At 36.4% G+C, this 19769-nt stretch overlaps 1 protein-coding gene across 1 annotated transcript in view; it reads right to left on the bottom strand.

Annotated features, from left to right (window-relative positions):
* Positions 1–412: 412 nt before the first annotated feature.
* LOC149943629 (nose resistant to fluoxetine protein 6-like) overlaps positions 413–19769 on the bottom strand; it is a 39540-nt gene continuing 20183 nt past the window's right edge. The window contains exons 2-15 of the mRNA XM_090176128.1: positions 7589–7824; positions 6186–6300; positions 6031–6118; positions 5854–5951; positions 4147–4320; positions 3987–4080; positions 3465–3560; positions 3227–3392; positions 3074–3153; positions 2396–2518; positions 2194–2320; positions 1935–2121; positions 1729–1871; positions 413–917 (exon numbers count right to left, since the gene is read on the bottom strand). Of these exons, the coding sequence (XP_090032254.1) occupies positions 570–917; positions 1729–1871; positions 1935–2121; positions 2194–2320; positions 2396–2518; positions 3074–3153; positions 3227–3392; positions 3465–3560; positions 3987–4080; positions 4147–4320; positions 5854–5951; positions 6031–6118; positions 6186–6300; positions 7589–7824 (2075 nt within the window). The 3' untranslated portion in view covers positions 413–569. The remainder of the gene's footprint in view (positions 918–1728; positions 1872–1934; positions 2122–2193; positions 2321–2395; positions 2519–3073; positions 3154–3226; positions 3393–3464; positions 3561–3986; positions 4081–4146; positions 4321–5853; positions 5952–6030; positions 6119–6185; positions 6301–7588; positions 7825–19769) is intronic.

Raw genomic sequence — 19769 nt, 5'->3', positions numbered from 1 at the left:
CGGCCCGTGCAGCCTGCAGGCCCTATTTTTGACTCTTCTTTGGATTAATTGGATAGGCCGCAGTCAGTGTTAGTCTAGGGCCCCCAAATTTAAAGGTCGGCCCGTGCAGCCTGCAGGCTATTTTTGACTCTTCTTCTATGTTTCTATCCATAAAAGTATAGTTATTTTCTGTAATGACGGCTATCTTGGGACCCTGTATAATTGTTTTACAAGGACTGGATTGGCACTCGTTTCCAAGTTTATCTTCAAAGGTAAATTAATATCTCCATAGTAATTTATCTCCAGCTCTATCGTGGCCCGCAATTATTATTTCACAGGGACCAGGACCCGTTCTCGAAGGGCGGATTTCTCCGTGTTAAATAATACGAGTCGAATCAAAGTGCGCGTTAAATATATTATGAATACCCTTTTTTTATTACTAAAATAATGGCGGAGAAAATGACAAGTTGGCGGTTATGAGGTTAGGTTATATAGCAGGAAAATGGCAGCTACATTTACTCGACGCGTCTTTCGTTATATACATTTGTACTTAATACTGGTCAATTTAAAGGCCGGAGTATAGTTGGCGTTTAATGAGTGTACTGGAAGCGCCCATCCGGAGCGTCTTTGGCGATTTCGCCATTCAGTCGACGTCCGTAACCCGTGAATACGGGCACGCTGTTGAAGGACGGTTGGTTTTTGTGGTCGATGGTGTGAATGGTCACTATGTTGCTATCCGTCTCTTTGCAGTAGATGGAAGAGTCTGAGGGAGGCGTCGTGGCCGTGCTTGGTTCTTCTTTCTTCATAATCCCCTTTTTCGTGCTAAGGATGGCGGCTAGCAACACTTTCTCTAGTTTCATGAATGGCGCCTCGAACAACAGGTGGCACACGAAAGCCAGGACGTAAGTAATGGCGATTGTTGAGGGCATTGACCATATCTACGGAAAGTAAACGACATAAATACAGTTCAATTCCAAGAGGAGCCGGGTTCGATCCCAGCTTGTGGCACTGGGTGAAAACTCGGAACAACTCCTTCCGCGTTGAGTTTGCAAGTTCTCTCCCCACTGGTTTAAGGGGTTTTCCCCCGAGTTCTTCGGTTTCCCCTTCCATAAAAACTTGTCGAGGTTAACGGTAATAGTTAGTGTAGGGAGCTGTTGGCTTGATCTCGTGGCATGCAGGGCTTGCCACCACCCTCCTACGCATTGTAACCCGGCCACCTGAATTAATGGCTTCAAAAGTCGCTTGATGACTTAGGCCTAAGGTGGTGCCTTGGGTATTAGCCTAGCTGATTATTATTAAAATGGTTTTACTAATTTTATAATTATGTTTCACCTAGGAGCAACAAACGCGGCACCCCACACAAGGAGAACGCAACCCGTCAAAAGTCGTGCATTTTCTTGCGTATAGTTTTCATTGGTTAGACGCTTTAGCGCCTGCTGCGGGTCGGAAGGGGAAAATTTGGAAAATTGTCTTCCCCCTCCCGCCCGTAAAACGTTCAGCGTAAAGGTTCGTCCAATGAAATTTGTACACAACACTGCCTTAGCTTGTTTAAAGGCTAGCTGCGTTCTCCTTGTGTTTATTGCTCCTAGCTTTCACGTATGTGTGTCAGTTTAACTCAGTTAACTGTTTATTTTAATTTTTAATTTTGCATTTTGAACCACCCTGCCCTCCACCCATGGATATCAGTAATATTATCGACTAGCCGACACAATTATGGAAAATAATTATATACTAATGGTGTTTACGTACGGCCAACATCTGATGTCCATCGATCGTGCCTCTCAGGTTCCCGACGTAGATCCAGATGACCAGGCAATGCAGAAGATAAGCCAGAAAAGACAAGCGACTGAGAGGAACCAGGGCTTTCCACGATAGTATTCTATTTATAATCCCTGTAATAGAGATTCTCGGTTACATCGCGTAAATTGACACCATTTTGCATTTGTCCCAATTACCTCCTCGCCCAGTTACGCAAGCGAAAGTCATCCAACTGACAGCGAGCACCCAGGCGCTCCTGAAAAGCGAAGCGTACAGTATGGACTCGGTCGTCGTGTACCCTTTGTCCCGGTTCCATTCGTAAGTTCCGTACAAGACGGACATAGCCATCGCGATCGAGGCTATCCACAAAAAGAATTGGACGTGCTAACAACGAAGAATTAAGGTTTTAATCAACGAATATAAGTATTATAGCTTTAAAAATCCAGTTTGTCTTACGGGTCGGATGCGAAACTGTTTCTTTTTGTGAATGGTTAAGAGATAACCAATTAGTAATCCAATGATGTAGGCACTGACGTGACTATGAGGTTTAAATTGAGTGTAGTCGTAATGGTGAAGGATCTCTCTGCGGTTATGGGATGGAAAATAACCTTTAGAATCTTTCATTAATTCGACAATTCAGTTGGTGGTCTGGGCTTACTCTGGATCCTGGATTGACTGGAGTGTAGTTGGAGGGAAGTCGTAAACGACATTTACAAGCCCCGTGACGATTATGGACAAGACTATCATAGAGACTCCGTACATCACGCCAAAGAGAGGTTTCCTTTTGGTTTTGGTATCGATTTAGATTAACAAATATACTAAATTGCTCAGGTGTTACCAGAAGAATATAATATTTGACAAGATAAGTATTCCATCTAAGACTTAAAAATGAAATATGTACCTAGCCAGGTTCGAGGCTGGTTTCCGCCAAACCAAATTTAATTATTTAATTGAACACATTTCCTCCGGGGGGAGGGCTCATTGGAGGATTGTTTATTCAATTTTTAACTTTTTTGTCTTGTATCAGTGTTGTTAATGAATAAAATATTTTAGAATTTAAAAAAAATAATAAGAAATAAATTATTTAAGCCATATTTTTCCAATAAAATAATTTTAGAAAAACAGTATAAGAATAAATTTCACCCGCACTAAACATCAGTCAGGTACATATTTCAAGCTAGAAGGTCGTTATATTTATTAAGGGTGAAAGAGACCAGACAATCATGGTCACATTTTCCACCCTAAACACATAACACTATCAGTAAAGGAAGTTGAATACTTATAATTAAGACACATATTATTTACTTCTACTATTAGGAATCTTATGGACGTATACCTAAAGAGTAGTAACAAAAAGATGAGAGACAAGCAGTACAGTTGCATATCGGTCGCTGTGTACCACGTTTGCGGAAGGCACTAAATGTATTTAAGAGTTTAGAAACCGTTTACTAATCGCTTCTAAGGTTTGGTTTTGGTTGGTCTTACACACCGTTTCGGATCCTTTAACGAAATTGTTAATGAAGATTAAATTGGTCCACCAGTTGTGCCTGCAATTTCGGACCACCAAGTCGATGGTATCGTGCCAAACTGGTCCGGACCCCAATAATGGTAGTAATAATGTCATTCCTATGACCATCATTGTGGGCGGTAATAACCTGCAAAAGTTTGGGAATGGTACGTTAGTTTACAATCGTAACATTTTCATCGGTTTCGTGGGTTCTGCCTACCTCCATATTCTTCTGAATAAGAAAATTCCCGAGTTGAACTTTTCCCTTCCGAATTGGTCAATTATACTTATGGTGATGTACGCCACCAACAAACCCCTGTAGGATAAAACATTCATTTTCATATAAATACTCTTCCCAGTTGAAGTAATCTGTTCAACATATTTTTTTGCAAACATGAACGTTTGCGTGGTACTGTACCTGGAGGTTCTAATTTTGAATTTTGGAAACGCGAGAGTTTTACCTTGAACCTCGGCCGTCGCGTGAGCCTGAGTAATTTCGCGTCCTTGAAATTTGCCGTTGATCTCGCTTACAATTATTTAAAATACTGGTTCAACCTTTACGAAAATTTTACGCTAGGAATTCCGGAATTTGAATTGTCTATAGTTGAAAGTTACCGAGCGTCATCTTTATTTAAAATGTGGATTTTTGAAAGTAAAAATCCTTTTCGTATTTGACATTAAATTAACAAACTGGTTGGATGATTTTCCATTTTAAAGCGAATAAATTGAAAGCGCTCCTTACGTGATGAAAAAGAATGTGTCTACGGACATGTAGGCATTAATAACGGCTTGGAAGGCAAACGTCCGTACCTCCGATCTGGCGATGTCCAAATTCCCTACGGACGGAAAATGTTTTATACTATTTGTCACGTATAGGTGTTAAAACTAATAGAGTATCTTACTGATTAGTTGCCAGTTAATTTGCAAATAGGAATGTCCGATGATGACCCATGTCATGGACAAAAATTTGATACCGTGAATAGCTGCTAAAGAGTCTCCCGATGTTTTTTCCGTATTTTGCCAGGCGATTATATTGGACTCCAACGAGAAGGCCAAAAGTAGTTTCCGCCACAACGCTAGAAATGAATGGAAATTTGTAAAATTAATAACATTTGCATAGTAGCATAAGTAACATAATAACAATAAGTATGACAATTAACGAGATTTACAACCAAACTGATTTTCATAGTTATCGCGTAATCAAGATATTTTCTCAGCACATAGCCCTCTAGTGTCTAAAATACGCGAGACTTCCGCTAAGCCGGAATATCCAATGAGGTTGAATAAATAGATATTCAAATCCGCCTTCCAGGACCTACCGTTTCGCGTTACAGATTTTGTTGAGTTGGAAAGTTAGGCCTAGTAACTGAACTTAATCAAATCGTGTTGGCGCCATCTATCGTGTTTTTGGAAAACTAAACCTTAATATATTTTGCAAAAGTGTCTACTTATAGAAACAGATGGCGCTAACACGATTGGATAAAGTTGAAACTTAAGCCTAATTCTCCTACTCAAATAAAACGTGTCCCGCGAATCCCAGATTTGTTTGGATATCTATTTATTCTACCTCATTGGAAATATCTGGTTTCCGATAGGTAGGCGGAATATTAGGCTAAAATGATTAAAATTAAAAACGTTTTCCTCGGCACCACGAGGTCGTGTTTTTTTTAATAACGCGTGATTCGCACGCGGGCTTCAAAACAAAGCCAAAGTCCCTCGCGACTCCAGAACATGCTCTCCGATATTAGTCTTATAGCGTTTTCCATTTGATTGCTCGAGATTCGCTCCGAATCTGTCTCTGACGTCAAAGATCTCGCTCCAATCGACTAGAGTAAAACCACAAATGGAACATTCCATTACATATTCTTGCACTTTGTTGTTTTTCGTCTGCTAGTAATTTGAATTTTCGCGTCTTGGTCTGCCATTTTGCAAAAAAAAAGGAACACGCGAAACTTGATCGGAGCAGATCCGAGCACGCAAATGGAACGTAAAATGTTCATCAGAGCGATCTAGAGCGCTTGAGAGCAGTCAAATGGAAAACGCTATTAAATTTTTATCAAAAAGTAGTCATCCAAAACGGTAAGTCGCGAGTCCAAGTCACAGCTTGAAGAGAGTATCAGTGCCGAAAAAAGGTTCGGTTAGAAAATTAGCATTAAAGCATTAGGAAGTGTCATACTTATTGTTATTATGTTTCTTATGATATTATACATCTCCCAATATTCGAATGTTATTTGCTTTGAAACATGTAACTTTTGAAAAATGCGTGCCAAAAGACAGGTTAAAGCACCCATTGAAACTTGTAGGGGAAACTTGTAGATTCTACACGCCTACAAGTTCTTCGAACAAGTTTTCGACGGCTGGCTTAACCTGTCTAACATAATGACTTTCTAAAACTAATAATATTTTAAATAACTAAATATCTTCATATGTAATGTAATTTTAACATTCCACATAGCTAAGCTTAGTTTTCATTAGCGCACGTAAGAACTTTGTACATTAAAGGCTTGAAGGTACCTTAGCATTTTTATGGCCTAGATAGAGACACATATTATATACATATACATATGATACTACAAAGTTATAAAATTTGCCATGACATGGTTGCTTACGATATTCGTTCGTCGACTGTTTTTTCATAAAATATTTCGGGATAACATCGAGTGCTGTGCTTATTGCCACTAGCGCCCCTAAAATGCTCAACACAGTTCTGTGGGGAAGAACGAAATTGTAATTAGAGACAAGGACATTAATTGACACATTTTTACTATAATCTTAACTAATCTTACATGACTGCAATTTGCGCGCCGTCAAAGGTATTTTCTTCTTTAACTTCGCATCTGTTTACGTCTGCTAGTAGTCCAAGCTGGTCCCCAACTACAAGAAGAATTTCAATTAGTGACGAAGCATTCGTGTTGGTGTAATTGGATTTAAGAGGTCTTACCATGTTTCACCATCTTGTTCATGTCATCTTTGGTACAACTAGAAGGAACGCAAAATCCAAATCTAATTGCCAAAAAATACATATACTTTGCCAGAATCAAAGCCCTTTTCACAATCTAAAGAAAAAACATACATTATGATCCAGGGGCGTAGGAACGTTCTAGAAGTTGTAGGGGGCAAAGATAATCGAAAAGGGGTCTGGAGAATGGTTTTTAATTTTTAATGGAGTGTAGCTTCTCCGAATGCATGTGTACTTGTTACTACTATGTAAATTGGCGGGAAAAGACTGAAATTTAAACACATTTGAGGTTTAAACTGTATATGCTTTTAAAATGATAATTTTAGCCTTTTGAAGATTTTAACTGACCAAAGGTTGGAGGGGGCAATAACATTAGTTGCCTCCCCAGCCAAATTCTAGGGGGTGGGGCAATGCCCCTCCCGGTTCCTACGCCCCTGTTATGATCATGACGGTGTCCTTGATAACCAGGAGCCGTTTAACCACCGCCCATCCAACATTCACGAAATTCACTTGACCGTAGCCCAGAAAATAAATTTAAGGCGGCTACTTGACCATATTTTATCTAAGAAACAGAAATTTTACCATTTCCCAATATACAATCAAGTATCCCCTAAAACCGGATAAACGACAAGCATCTTATCTGACCATAACTGCCCCGGGTACAAGCCTTGCCCACTTCCGCCTTATTTGACTAGCCTTTTTCCTACACGCATCTTATCTGACCAAATTTATCTAAGCTAAAAACATGGCCCACTTCCGCCTTATATGAGCAGTCTCTGTCCTACACGCATCTTATCTGACCATAATTATCTAGGCTACAAGCTTTGCCCACTTCCGCCTTATCTGGCCAGTCCTTTTCCTACACGCATCTTATCTGGCCAAATTTATCTACGCTAAAAACATGGCCCACTTCCGCCTTATATGAGCAGTCTGTCCTACACGCATCTTATCTGACCATAATTATCTAGGCTACAAGCTTTGCCCACTTCCGCCTTATTTGACTAGCCTTTTTCCTACACGCATCTTATCTGACCAAATTTATCTAAGCTAAAAACATGGCCCACTTCCGCCTTATATGAGCAGTCTCTGTCCTACACGCATCTTATCTGACCATAATTATCTAGGCTACAAGCTTTGCCCACTTCCGCCTTATCTGGCCAGTCTTTTTTCTGCACGAATCGAATCTGACCATAATTATCTAGGTTACAAGCATTGCCCACTTCCGCCTTATCTAGCCAGTCTTTTTTCTACACGCCTCTTATCTGACCATAATTATCTAGGTTACAAGCATCATCCCAGGCACCTTATCTGACCATTCTACGGCTTTCAAGCATCTTATTTGACCACTTTTTCAGAATTCAACCATTGTCCCTTTTTAGACTTACCGACGACTTGGCAGTGAGATTTCGAAGTGGTTCGATGATTTCGTTGGCTCTGTTGTACCTCTTTTTGTGAGGTAGGGCCAATCGGAAATCAACGGTGCAGTATTGTCCGGTAAACTGGGCTTTATCTTTGGCGTAGGGGTCGGGCACTCGGATATTTAAACATTGGTCGAAAGAACCGAATGTTGAAACCGTACTGGTATAGAATCCGCTGAATGTCTTTCCCGAAGCATCAAGCACTGTTTCAAAACAAAAATTGATATAAAACTGTTAATTCGAGATCGTGTGTCATTGACATTCGTTCTTTATGAAGCCTTGACTATTTTTCTCTGATTTGTGATTAATTGAGAAGGTATAGCTAACCCTATGCATTAAATATAGAACGAAAATAAAACCACATTTGCATAGTAAAAATTAAATAACATTTATTAAAATGCTAGTCACGACTAGTTTCGCTACCTGATGATGCTACCGAACGGTAGCGAAACTAGTCGTGACTAGCATTTTAATAAATGTTATTTAATTTTTACTATGCAAATGTGGTTTTATTTTCGTTCTGTATTTGTGATTAATTATAATAAATAACAATAATCAGCTAGGCTAATACCCAAAACACCGCCTTGGGTCTAAGTCATCTAGCGACTTTTAATGCCTTTAATTCTGGTGGCCGGGAGGGTAGTGGGGAACCCTTCCTACCACGCGAGCGAGGCTAACTGCCACTCCCTTCACTATAACTATCACCGACAACCTCAACAGGTTTTTATGGAAAGTCGAAACCGAAACTCTTACGGAAACAATTTAGGACCCATAACCAGGGCCAGCTTGGTGTTTTGCGGGGCCTGGTGCGAAAGCCAATATCGGGGCCCCTCTTATTAGACGATTTTTAATGAATACTATTATTTAGTTAAAGAAACTACACAATCATATTGCATTAAATATTTATTAACATATGAAATCAATGAAATTTCGAAATGTTTTAACGTGCGTACTACAATTCCAATGTCGCGGGGCCCCCAATTTTTTTGGGAATCGCGGGGCCTTGTGCACTGGTACCTTATGCACACCCATCCAAGCCGGTCCTACCCATAACAAATAAAGAAGAAAATAAAGCTTCTTGAGGACACCATAAGTTGATAATAAACATAAGTATGGCACTGAACGAATTCGGTTAATGATAGTCGGTCGTGGAGTGATTACGAAATAGGAAGTTTCCGAACAGGAAACTCGTCCCTTCCTACTCTTTCGGATGGGAAAATAGTTGGTTAGTTTTATGGAGATAAATACGGGCGTACACGCGTTTAGGTTTGAAATTAGAAAATAACTAACTTCAGAAAGGGAGTCAGTTGTTATAATAGTTATTGTTATCTTCCCATTCAATAATTCATTATTATTTTCCAAAAGTTGGCGTTATTTACACTTCTGAAAGCATTTCAATTTTCAATAAGCCTTGGCTGGTCCGTCGAAAAGACTGCCTGCGGACCGTCGACGATTTTCCGGGCTTCCTCCAAATACTAGGAACAGTTCGCGGAGAGTTGTCAGTCCGTCGGTACGTAATGGTTTACGTTGTCATTGGCGAAACAGACTATCAATAGAACATTTGCATTGGGTGAATAGGAAGTGTCATACTATGTTTATTATCCAACATAACGTTTGAAAATTGAGAAGGTGCCTCAAAAATCTATTGCTACACTGCCAGTTAAATAATGATAAAATATACGGGAAACGCTTAATAGCTTCACGTATACTGCCTAACGATTGACAATATCGATAGGTAAAATATGGAAATAAATGGAGGAAATTATAATTTATAATATTCCTCGGAAATATCCTAATAGTTCCCTTTTAATGTTGTAAAAACAAGATAACAGTTAAACACGTTTCCGGAATAAAATTTGTACTCTTTGTCTTCCTTACATGAGACAATTAATGATAGCCGATGTAATCTTCACAATAAAATTGTAACCGTGGTGAAAACGAAATGCGATTAACCGAACAACCAGCTACAAATTATTATTTATTAATAGATAAGGGTCATATTTGTTTAAAGAGTTGAAAAATGTTAATTTTTCGGTAGTAAAAATTCCAATCATTATACGCCACAAATATTTTAACAAAGAAACCGTTTCGTAAGTGTCTTTTTTTCACGCTAAATTTCCGCATATAAAGTTCGTCATCCGAAATAATGTGTTTATAATCTCTTTCGTCGATTTTTGTGGACAAAAAATGCAATAGCGAAATAGAACGATAAATTTAATATTCAAGAGGTATATGTCATACTTTCCGAACTAGTCGAAAAACGCCATTTTCGTTTACTTTAAAAGAGGGTTTCATATTTCTTCTTTAAATTTCAGTATTTGGTAATTCTGCTGACCTCAAGAATACGTCAGAGGTTAAATGAAGCTCAAAAATAAGGCGTATTTTATGTTTTAAGTTCCGCCAAAATGTCTGTGGAGTGATTATGGAAAGGCTACTGTCAAATTACTTTCTTTAAGTTTTGGTAATTGCTAGGAAAGAAATATTATTTTCATAATAATTAATTTTGTAAATCCCAAATATTCACGTTAAATTTGTATTCAAATTTATTTTCATTTGTTTTTAATGAAATCCAATTTAGTAAATCCAAAATATTCAGGTTAAAAATGTTGTCAAATTTATTTTCATTTGTTTTTAATGAAATCCAATTTAGTAAATCCAAAATATTCAGGTTAAAAATTTTGACAAATTTATTTTCATTTGTTTTTAATGAAATCCAATTTCGTAAATCCAAAATATTCAGGTTAAAAATTTTGACAAATTTATTTTCATTTGTTTTTAATGAAATCCAATTTAGTAAATCCAAAATATTCAGGTTAAAAATTTGGACAAATTAATTTTCATTTGTTTTTAATGAAATCCAATTTCGTAAATCCAAAATATTCAGGTTAAAAATTTTGACAAATTTATTTTCATTTTTTTTATTGAAATCCAATTTAGTAAATCCTAAATATTCAGGTTAAAAATTTTGTCAATTTAATTTTCATTTGTTTTTAATGAAATCCAATTTAGTAAATCCGAAATATTCAGGTTAAAATTTTGTCAAATTAATTATCATTTGTTTTTAACGAAATCCAAAATATTCAGGTTAAAAATTTTTTCAAATTAATTTTAAGTATTCAGGTTAAAAATTTTGTCAAATTAATTATCATTTGTTTTTAACGAAATCCAATTTAGTAAATCCAAAATATTCAGGTTAAAAATTTTGTCAAATTAATTTTCATTTGTTTTTAATGAAATCCAATTAAGTAAATTCTAAATATTTGGAGATGTGTACACTCAAAGTAAACATTGTCTGCCTATCAGACAAAAATCTAGCACTTAATAAGCTTATCTCATTGACCACTAGGTGGATCTGTTTAAAGTAAAGAACTTAGAAGTTTATTAAATATTATATCGAAATGAAAGTCTAGATTCAAACCACTTGTTATTTGAATAGATTACACATTAAAACTACTAGTAAAAATTTAAAAAGCCACTTTTGCATAGTGAAAATGAAATTTTCACTACGCAAAAGTGGTCTTTTTAAATTTTTACTAGCACTTGTTATTTAACGAAACGTTTAGAAGACCTACAATAAAATACCAACTGAAAATTTATTTCATAAGACTATAATTAAAGCAAAATTACCTCTTTATTACAAGGATTTGTTGAGTGGTCAATTTTTGGGAATTAAAATTATTAATTTTCGTCAATCCAAATAACGAATTGCGTAAAATATTGTAGAAAACCTTTATTTAATAAGCAAAATTTGACCGTATGTGGGATCACTTGGGGGAAATTCAGTATTCGCAGCTTTTTCCATATCCCATTCCTTGAGCACGCAACCACGCGTGACACCCCGGGCCCAAAATAAAATGAAAAAGAACTTCGAATTCTTGCGTAGTTCAAAGATATCGAGAAGATGACGCTACCTGAAGGGGAAAAAGTTTACGTTTCTCTCGACCGTTATCCGTTGTTGTTTCTACTATTACATTTTGTTGATTTTCTGCGCGCGACCGGCGGGTTGCTTCTGGTTCTGGGTGCCAACCATAAACACATTATAACCATGTGACCCCATTTGCAACCGATTTTTAATGAACACTTGTTTCCTAAAAAACTGCGCGGAAACAATGAGACATTTGTACCATTGTCTGCAATAACCGAATTAAAGGGAATATACCCTCAGGTATTTGGCGTGTGGAACACCAACGTTTGCAACTCTGGTCGCTCTTGCCTTTGGCTTTAAAAATGGTTGGCGCCACTGTACAGGGAAATTTGAAAAATTGAAGGGGTCTTCCATAAAGATTGCTTTGCAGGTTAAAACAAAACCACGTAACTTGAGATACGTGGTTTTGTAAAAATTGACATTTTTAGATTCTACACCCCAATTTACGTATATAACATTAAAAACATCAATAGGTTGCAATTGAATTTATTTTTTTAAATCGAGAAAACATTTAAACGTATCTTTGATATTCACAACGCATTTCGCGCAAAAGCACGTATCTTGCTTATTTTCAGCTCCTATTTCACTTCATGACGCGAAACCACGTATCTCTAAAAATTCCCCTTTAGCCAAATATTTTTAAATTAAAATCCTCATAAATTCAATATTGAAACGAAATTATTTAACTATAAAATTAATTCGCGTGTAAAAACCCAACACGCGATTTCACAAGTCCCTGCAAAATTAAAAATCCATTTTTCTCAAAAAGACCAACGAAAAGATACGTGGTTTTGTTTTAACGGCGACGATATGACAATTAAATAAAAGAGTAATTCCAAAAGTAACGTAATTCAGGTAACTTACACAAATACGATTCAATTTCCATAGCTCTGAATTTTGTTTTTAGTATAAGTAACATAATATCTTTAAGTATGACACTGTAAGATTTCGGTTAGTAACAGTCTATCGCGAAGTGATTGAGTTATCGGAAGTTTTCTAACAGGAAATTCCTAACTGGCAAAATTAATAATAATCAGCTAGGCTAATACCCAAGGCACCACCATAGGCCTAAGTCTTCAAGCGACTTTTAAAGCCATTAATTCAGGTGGCCGGGTTACAATGCGTAGTAGGGTGGTGGCAAGCCCTGCATGCCACGCGTTCGAGCCAACAGCTCCCTACACTAACTATTACCGTTAACCTCAACAAGTTTTTGTGGAAGGGGAAACCGAAGATCTCGGGGGAAAACCTTACAGATTTTTAGGTAGGGGTTAGCCCCTCGAATGGCCACAAACAAATCAACGAAAATGAACCGATTACTTATAATAGTCTAGTGCTCGGAATTGTTTATTCATTATCCACAAATTTTCCGATTTATTTAAAAAACGTTGGTAAAAAGAATATCATTTTTACTTATTTAATTATGTTTTTACGCAACCAAGCATTTATTTGAATAAAAGTGGCATTTATTTAAATAATTGTTTGTTTTATTTAAATAATAGGCTTGTTCACTTTCGATTATTTAAACATTTTACAATTTCTATTCAACTATTGGTTATTTAAATAAATATTATTTAAATATCGTCGAGCTTATTTTATTCATGGATAAAAATTAATCGAAATCCGAGCACTATAACAGTCAGATTTATGTACCAATTAAGCAAATCATCATTACTTTTCAAAAGTATAAGTTTTTTTAACTTTCGAAAGCGTTTAAATTTTCAATAGCCTTTGACTTTGCCGTGAAAAAGAGCTGGTGAAGAGTTGTCAGTCCTAGTTTTTAGCCTTTTAATGATTTATATGGTCATTGTCGAAACAGGAGATCATTTTAAAAAAAATATCATTTAAAGAATAAAATGTATCATCCTTATGCTTATGGTAATGGCAGACGTCGTTTTATACCAAATAAAATTCCATATTTCCCCTTACAATCAATCCCAAAGCATTGTGAAACTTTAAAAGGTATTATTTACAATTATATTGGTCAATTATTAGACGAATAAATGGCGTATTGAGAAATCCCAGAGATAAAATATTACAAGGAAATATAAAAATTGTGAATTTGCATTTCTTAGACTGTATGTCCGCTTTTTATTTCGTTAATTCAAAAGTCCCCATTTTGAGACGTGTCATTATTTTTCTATTCAATAGTTGAAGGAAAGGTTGTGGTACTTCCGGATGTAAAATAACTTGTATAAAATACAAATTCACATCAGGGACGTCCTTTCGGGAGATAGTATAATTTTGATAAGTAGGAAAAATTAGACTATTGATAATATTTTTAAAGGTACAATTTTTTCAATTAACATTTCGCCATGCTACTAGTAAAAATTAGGATAGAGTGGGCCAAATGCAGGCTTCCCCCTACCGAAATCGAGCCCCTTTCTGTATGCCCTTGATTCAAACAATCTTCAACAAATATTTAGGCAATCGAGTCGATTATCGAGGATAATTTTTTTTTCATCTAGTATTTGAGTCGAGTAATATGGAAGTCGAGTCGAGCAATCGAGTACTTGATTAAGGGGAAACTCTCGTTTATTCGAGTCGAGTATTTAAAAAAAAACTTCGAGTTATATTTTTAACGAGTCGGCTTATCGAGTAATTGATTAGGCACTGGTTTTATTCAAAAACTATGAAATTAAATTTAAAAGGAGTATAAACTAACTTTCAATGCTGAAAAATATTTCTTTAATTTAAATGAACCACAGTTTCCACAACTTTGTAGGTACCGTTAATTACCCCTCAAAAATTTGTAAAGAACCCTTTTTGAACTTCGTAGCAACGAGGATAGAAAAAACAAATACTCGACGAGTTTAGAGAGCAGCTTAATCGAGTAATCGGGTACCCGAATATGCAATTTTTTGGTACTCGGTAATCGACGAGTATTCTTAAATTACTTATTCCTGGGCGAGTTCGAGTACTCGGCCTTTTTGGAGGTCGAGTACTCGCACAACCCTACAAATATTAGGTTCATGTGTACAAATATTTTATTACTAATATGTTGGGCTGCGCGGATACTGGATGACATTTTTAGGTCGATTATCGAGTTTCGAAAATTTATATACTCGGGAAATCGACTACTCGAATAAACCACTTTGCTAAATTCGTCGGGTTATTATTTTGCCCAGTGGCGCACCCAGGAGGGGGGGGGGCAGGAAGAAGAAGAAAATAAGCATGACCGAAGCCTTCATAAAACGTTTTTAGGTTGTCATTACAAACTAAAGCAGTCGAAAAATAATAGTGTTTAAGCCAGCTCTAAAAAAGGGTAGAGAAAACTTGTATAACGTGTAGACGTACATTTTGCTTAACAACTCTAATAACATATTCTGGTTAATACTTCAAAAAATTATTTTGGACTCAGACCTACAATTTAGGACTCGCGAAAATATATTTTAGATTGAACTAAATTATAATACATATGAGTTTTGCAACGGACGGATGGACGTCGAAAATGTCGCGTGTTTAGTCAGTCATTATATCTCCAATGCATTATGATTTCTTTTTATCAACATTTTTCGGACACAGCCTATATTCCGGGGAACTTGAATAATTGTTAGACATTTATTTATTTACACCCGCTCTAGTGAGAATGTTGGCACGCGCTTGTCGTCGAGGTTGAGCGATCTTTATCATCTTTTTAAGTCTAAATTTCGTGCTCTATGGTTAAAAAATATGGCTGAAAAATAAAAGTAATTTATTCAACTATTTCACAAAAAAAAAACGGAAAAGGACAGAACTGAAACTACCAAAGATATTAGTGTTGACGATACAAATTTAGATTCTGTTTCTACAGATGATAGGTGAAACTGAAACAAGACCATCGGATATTCCAGACGAAAGTGCAGGTGAAACAAGACCATCAGATCAATCTTTAATTATTAACAACTCTCGTGACATCACAAATTTAAAAGAACAAATAGTAAATTATTTTGATAAACTCGATATTTTAAAAACCATATGGAAACCAGATTCCAATTTGAAATTTCCCGTTAGTATTTCTGCGGGTCATAAACGGAGTTTTCAGTATATATGGTTTGGAAAATTTGCGTGTCTTGTGTTTTACGGGCGACAGAATTGCTACTGGTTATATTCCATTTAAATAAATCGAAGAACGATGATTTAAATTTATTTTTCGATTATAATTAATAGGAAATCTTTACCATATTTACTTCTTGTTTCAATTTATACCATAATTTACCACACTAAGGCGTTTTACATTCGACAGTTTTGTTTTCTAATTTAACATTATTTCGTTATCAGGAACATCAAAAGGTAGGGCTTGATTACTGCCTACTGAAGTTACAGAAAAGGCCTACAAAATTTAAAGTAAGAGCCCTCAAAATGTCTAATATTGCGCCTCCAAATTCAAAATGAAATCAAATTTAATCAAATTAAATTTAAATTAAATTAAAGAAGTAGACCATTCGAAATCGTGTAGTAGCAACTTGTAAGAGTGCAGACGTAGCTACACAACGTGTTTGGAATTCAGGATTTTCCTTTCCTGTTGTCTGTTTAAAGCAGAACTCTTGGCAGCGCTTAAAGGGAATAAAACCCTCCTTGTTTGGTAGGGTGCGCCATAGCTTCTCTCTTCTCTCGCTCATGGCGCTAGTCTAGAACGATAGTAGAAACACCCAATTCTTCAATTAGAGGAAGGGTGCCCGCCCTGAAGAGGTTTTCTCATTTGAAACCTTTATTGTTTCATATTTAGTGTTTATTTTTTAAATGCACCCTTAATTAACATATAAACAACAATATCCGAGCTATAGATTATTTTTTTTCATTATAGTTTGGATATTTATTCAAATATAATTTCTTAATAATGAGGTACGTGGCTTTAGATTCATGAAAGGCGTTCTAGTAGATATGATTAAATGAAGCACTACCAAAGCGGGGATACATTTATTGGTATCATTTCTCAAAAACCACTGTATTTCACACTACGTATAACAAGGGGTTAGAAAAATGAGGGGAGGGAATTTTATGTTTCCCCAAATTCCTGAAAATGTTATTCTCTCTATAAGTCAACTTATTTATTTTTATTATTATTAACAGTTGGTATTTCTTCCTTGTGATTGAAACAATAGTAATATTTACTATAACACTTACGAACTACTAAAATACCGTTCATGAATTCTTTTCGTGTTATGGTAATGTATTGTATTCGAGATCGCAAAAAATCCTTGCACCGCGACTATGGAAGAACATATGTTTCTGAATATCATTTCGTCAAGTTACCTTGGTAAAAGACCTCGCTCTTCTGAAGTTTTGCGCTTGAACTGCTAAAGGACTTTGCTTAAATTCTTATCATCATCATCCATTTTTTTAAACACAAGTTGTTAGAAGTTTTTGAATGTTTTAGATACAAATTGCGTAATTTAAAATGAAGGCAACCTGTTATTTAGAATCACCGAAAACTAAAGATAAGCCTACGGTTATTTTGGAATTTCGTAACCTTGCGATTTCGTAGTGGTCTTAAAATATTATCGAAATCATTGAAGCAGAACGCCAGCCGCCGGTATCGGTTTGTTTCATAGAAAAAAACTCGCTTCTTCAATAATTTTGAAATTTTATGCCCCAAGAAAGGGAAACTTAATTCAAGTTTTTTTCAGAAACTTAGTTCAAGTTCTGCTCATTATTTTCGATACGCAATTATTCTGATGAAATTTTTAATAAAACCACTTTTTCTAGTCAATTTAAATGTGAATAAATTTAACATTACTAATTTTTTTAAATGTTTCTTTCGGTAATAGGATACACGATTATTATAAAATAAAAAGATCTCATTCGCTTATAAGTTAAATTAAATTATTAATGAACTATAGCGAATATTTAACAAGGCCATTTATTACCAGGAACTATCCAAATCAAACAATTTGTGTGATTTTATGGTAAATTTCGAGCCAATGTCATTAACAATTATGGTTCCCATGTCGCCATTTTAAGTAAATTTGAGATGTACAACAGGAAAATCACAAGAGCCGGAACTCTACCACGGCAGTTACAAAGTAACTCAAAATATATCATTACTATCACTTTAGTACAGTCAAAGCTACATGTTTGTACACCGATTACAGGCATATGCAACCGTGAACAGCCATTGATAGTACTAAATATGTAAGCAGTTACGTAATCACTTTAGTACAGTCAAAGCTACAGGCTTGTACACCGATTACAGGCATATGCAACCGTGTACAGCCATTGATAGTACTAAATATGTAAGCAGTTACGTAATCACTTTAGTACAGTCAAAGCTACAGGCTTGTACACCGATTACAGGCGTATGCAACCGAGTACAGCCATTGATCGTACTAAATATGTAAGCAGTTACGTAATCACTTGAGTACAGTTAAAGGTACAGGCTTGTACACCGATTACAGGCTTATGCAACCGTGTACAGCCATTGATAGTACTAAATATGTAAGCAGTTACGTAAGACTTTAGTACAGTCAAAGCTACAGGTTTGTACACCGATTACAGGCATATGCAACCGTGTACAGCCATTGATAGTACTAAATATGTAAGCAGTTACGTAACCTTTTCATAAAACTAGTTGAGGCTAACGGTTGTAATCCTGCCAGTTAATTTAAAAGCATTAAAAGCCACTAGTTGACTTGGGCCTGGTTATGCCTTGGCCATTAGACCAGCTAATTATTATTATTATTATTATTATGAATTTAGAGTGAGTTACTTAAGTACAGTGAAAGCTACTTGCTTGTGAACCCTTCTCTGGTACATGGTACAGTTATTTAAATCTGCTTATCGATTTACAGGCTAATAATTCCGTTATAATGGCACATCTTTAAAACTATCGGGCGCAATTGTTAAACATAGAACGCGGTTGGGGGGCTCAGTGACCAGGTGGAATAAGCAATACATATCTGACTTACCCAGTGATGCCGCCTCTTGGCAGGAAGTCCGGCAAAGACTCGCGTCTTTAAAGATCCGCCGCTGTCTAACCACTTTCTAACGAGCTCGAGGAGGAAATGTTTACCCTTAAATTCCCCCTTTTCTCCCCGACTCTCTCTCTCTTTCTCTCGCTCTCAGTAAATCGGCTAGTGGCGAAAAACGAGTTGATAGTGCCGCTGAATTTGCCCTCCTTCCTGTCACGGCGAGGAATTTATCTGGGTCACTCGTTTCTGGCGAAAATGGAACCTCCGTGGACACATTTTTAAAATGTCCTATTCACACGAGATAAAAAATTTTGGTTTTCTACTCTGGTTTCTCAAAACGCGTTGCTAATTTCGTTCACCCGCTACTCGAAAACATTGAAAACATTTAACGCGTTAACCCAACTTAACAGGCGTACAAAATTGCATTGTAATTCTTAAAACTAAATATATCTTTTATACTACAAAATATGTATATTTATAATAATAATCAGCTAGGCTAATACCCAAGGCACCACCTTAGGCCTAAGTCATCGAGCGACTTTTAAAGCCATTAGTTCAGGTGGCCGGGTTAAAATGCGTAGGCGGGTGCCGGGTGGTGGCAAGCCCTTCATACCGCGCGAGCCAACACTAACCTCGACAAGTTTTTATGGAAGGGGAAACCGCTTAAACCAGCGGGGAGAGAACTTGCAAACTCTACGCAGAAGGAGTTGTTCCGAGTTTTCACCCAGTGCCACAAGCTGGTATCGAACCCAGTTCCTCTGGCTGCGAGCCTGCGACGCGAAAGTGCTAACCACTCCGCCACCCCACCTTACGGCAATTAATATCAATGTTATAATTTACTTTTGTTCAATCTAAAATGATGTGACGAACATTATTAGATTTTAACAATAGCAGCTAGGCCTCGGTCACAAAAACCGGCCGTTCTTTGAAACGTGTCCAATAAATGCGTTTGTGTGGCAAACACGTTGTGGATATTTTTCCTCCATTCCCATGAAGAAACTCTGTGTTGCGATTGGTGTTGGCCAACAATGTTTTGCAAAATGTTAGAGAATAGGCCTTGATAATGAGCGGCTTACGACGGGACTGCAAAAACTGGTAAAAACCGGAAAAAAGTGTAAAAATTTCTTTTCATGCTAAATTAATCATTGATATATCTATTAAGTTACTAATTTCGTCATTGTAAATAGGAGAGATGAAAAAAAGGCCAGAAGAAGAGTGAATAGAATTTATTTTTTATTGAATTTTGCCAGGTGGAAAAAACCATGGAAGTACGATTTTCCACACGGTTTTTAACAGGAAAGCAATAGGTGGAAAAAACCGCGGAAAAAATCTAGTT

This window comes from Leiobunum rupestre, chromosome 5, assembly GCF_980474605.1.
Source record: "Leiobunum rupestre chromosome 5, qqLeiRupe1.1.hap1, whole genome shotgun sequence".
Taxonomy (NCBI): domain Eukaryota; kingdom Metazoa; phylum Arthropoda; class Arachnida; order Opiliones; family Sclerosomatidae; genus Leiobunum; species Leiobunum rupestre.
The sequence above is the reverse complement of the archived record's forward strand: the minus strand, read 5'-3'. Positions and strand labels throughout refer to the sequence as shown.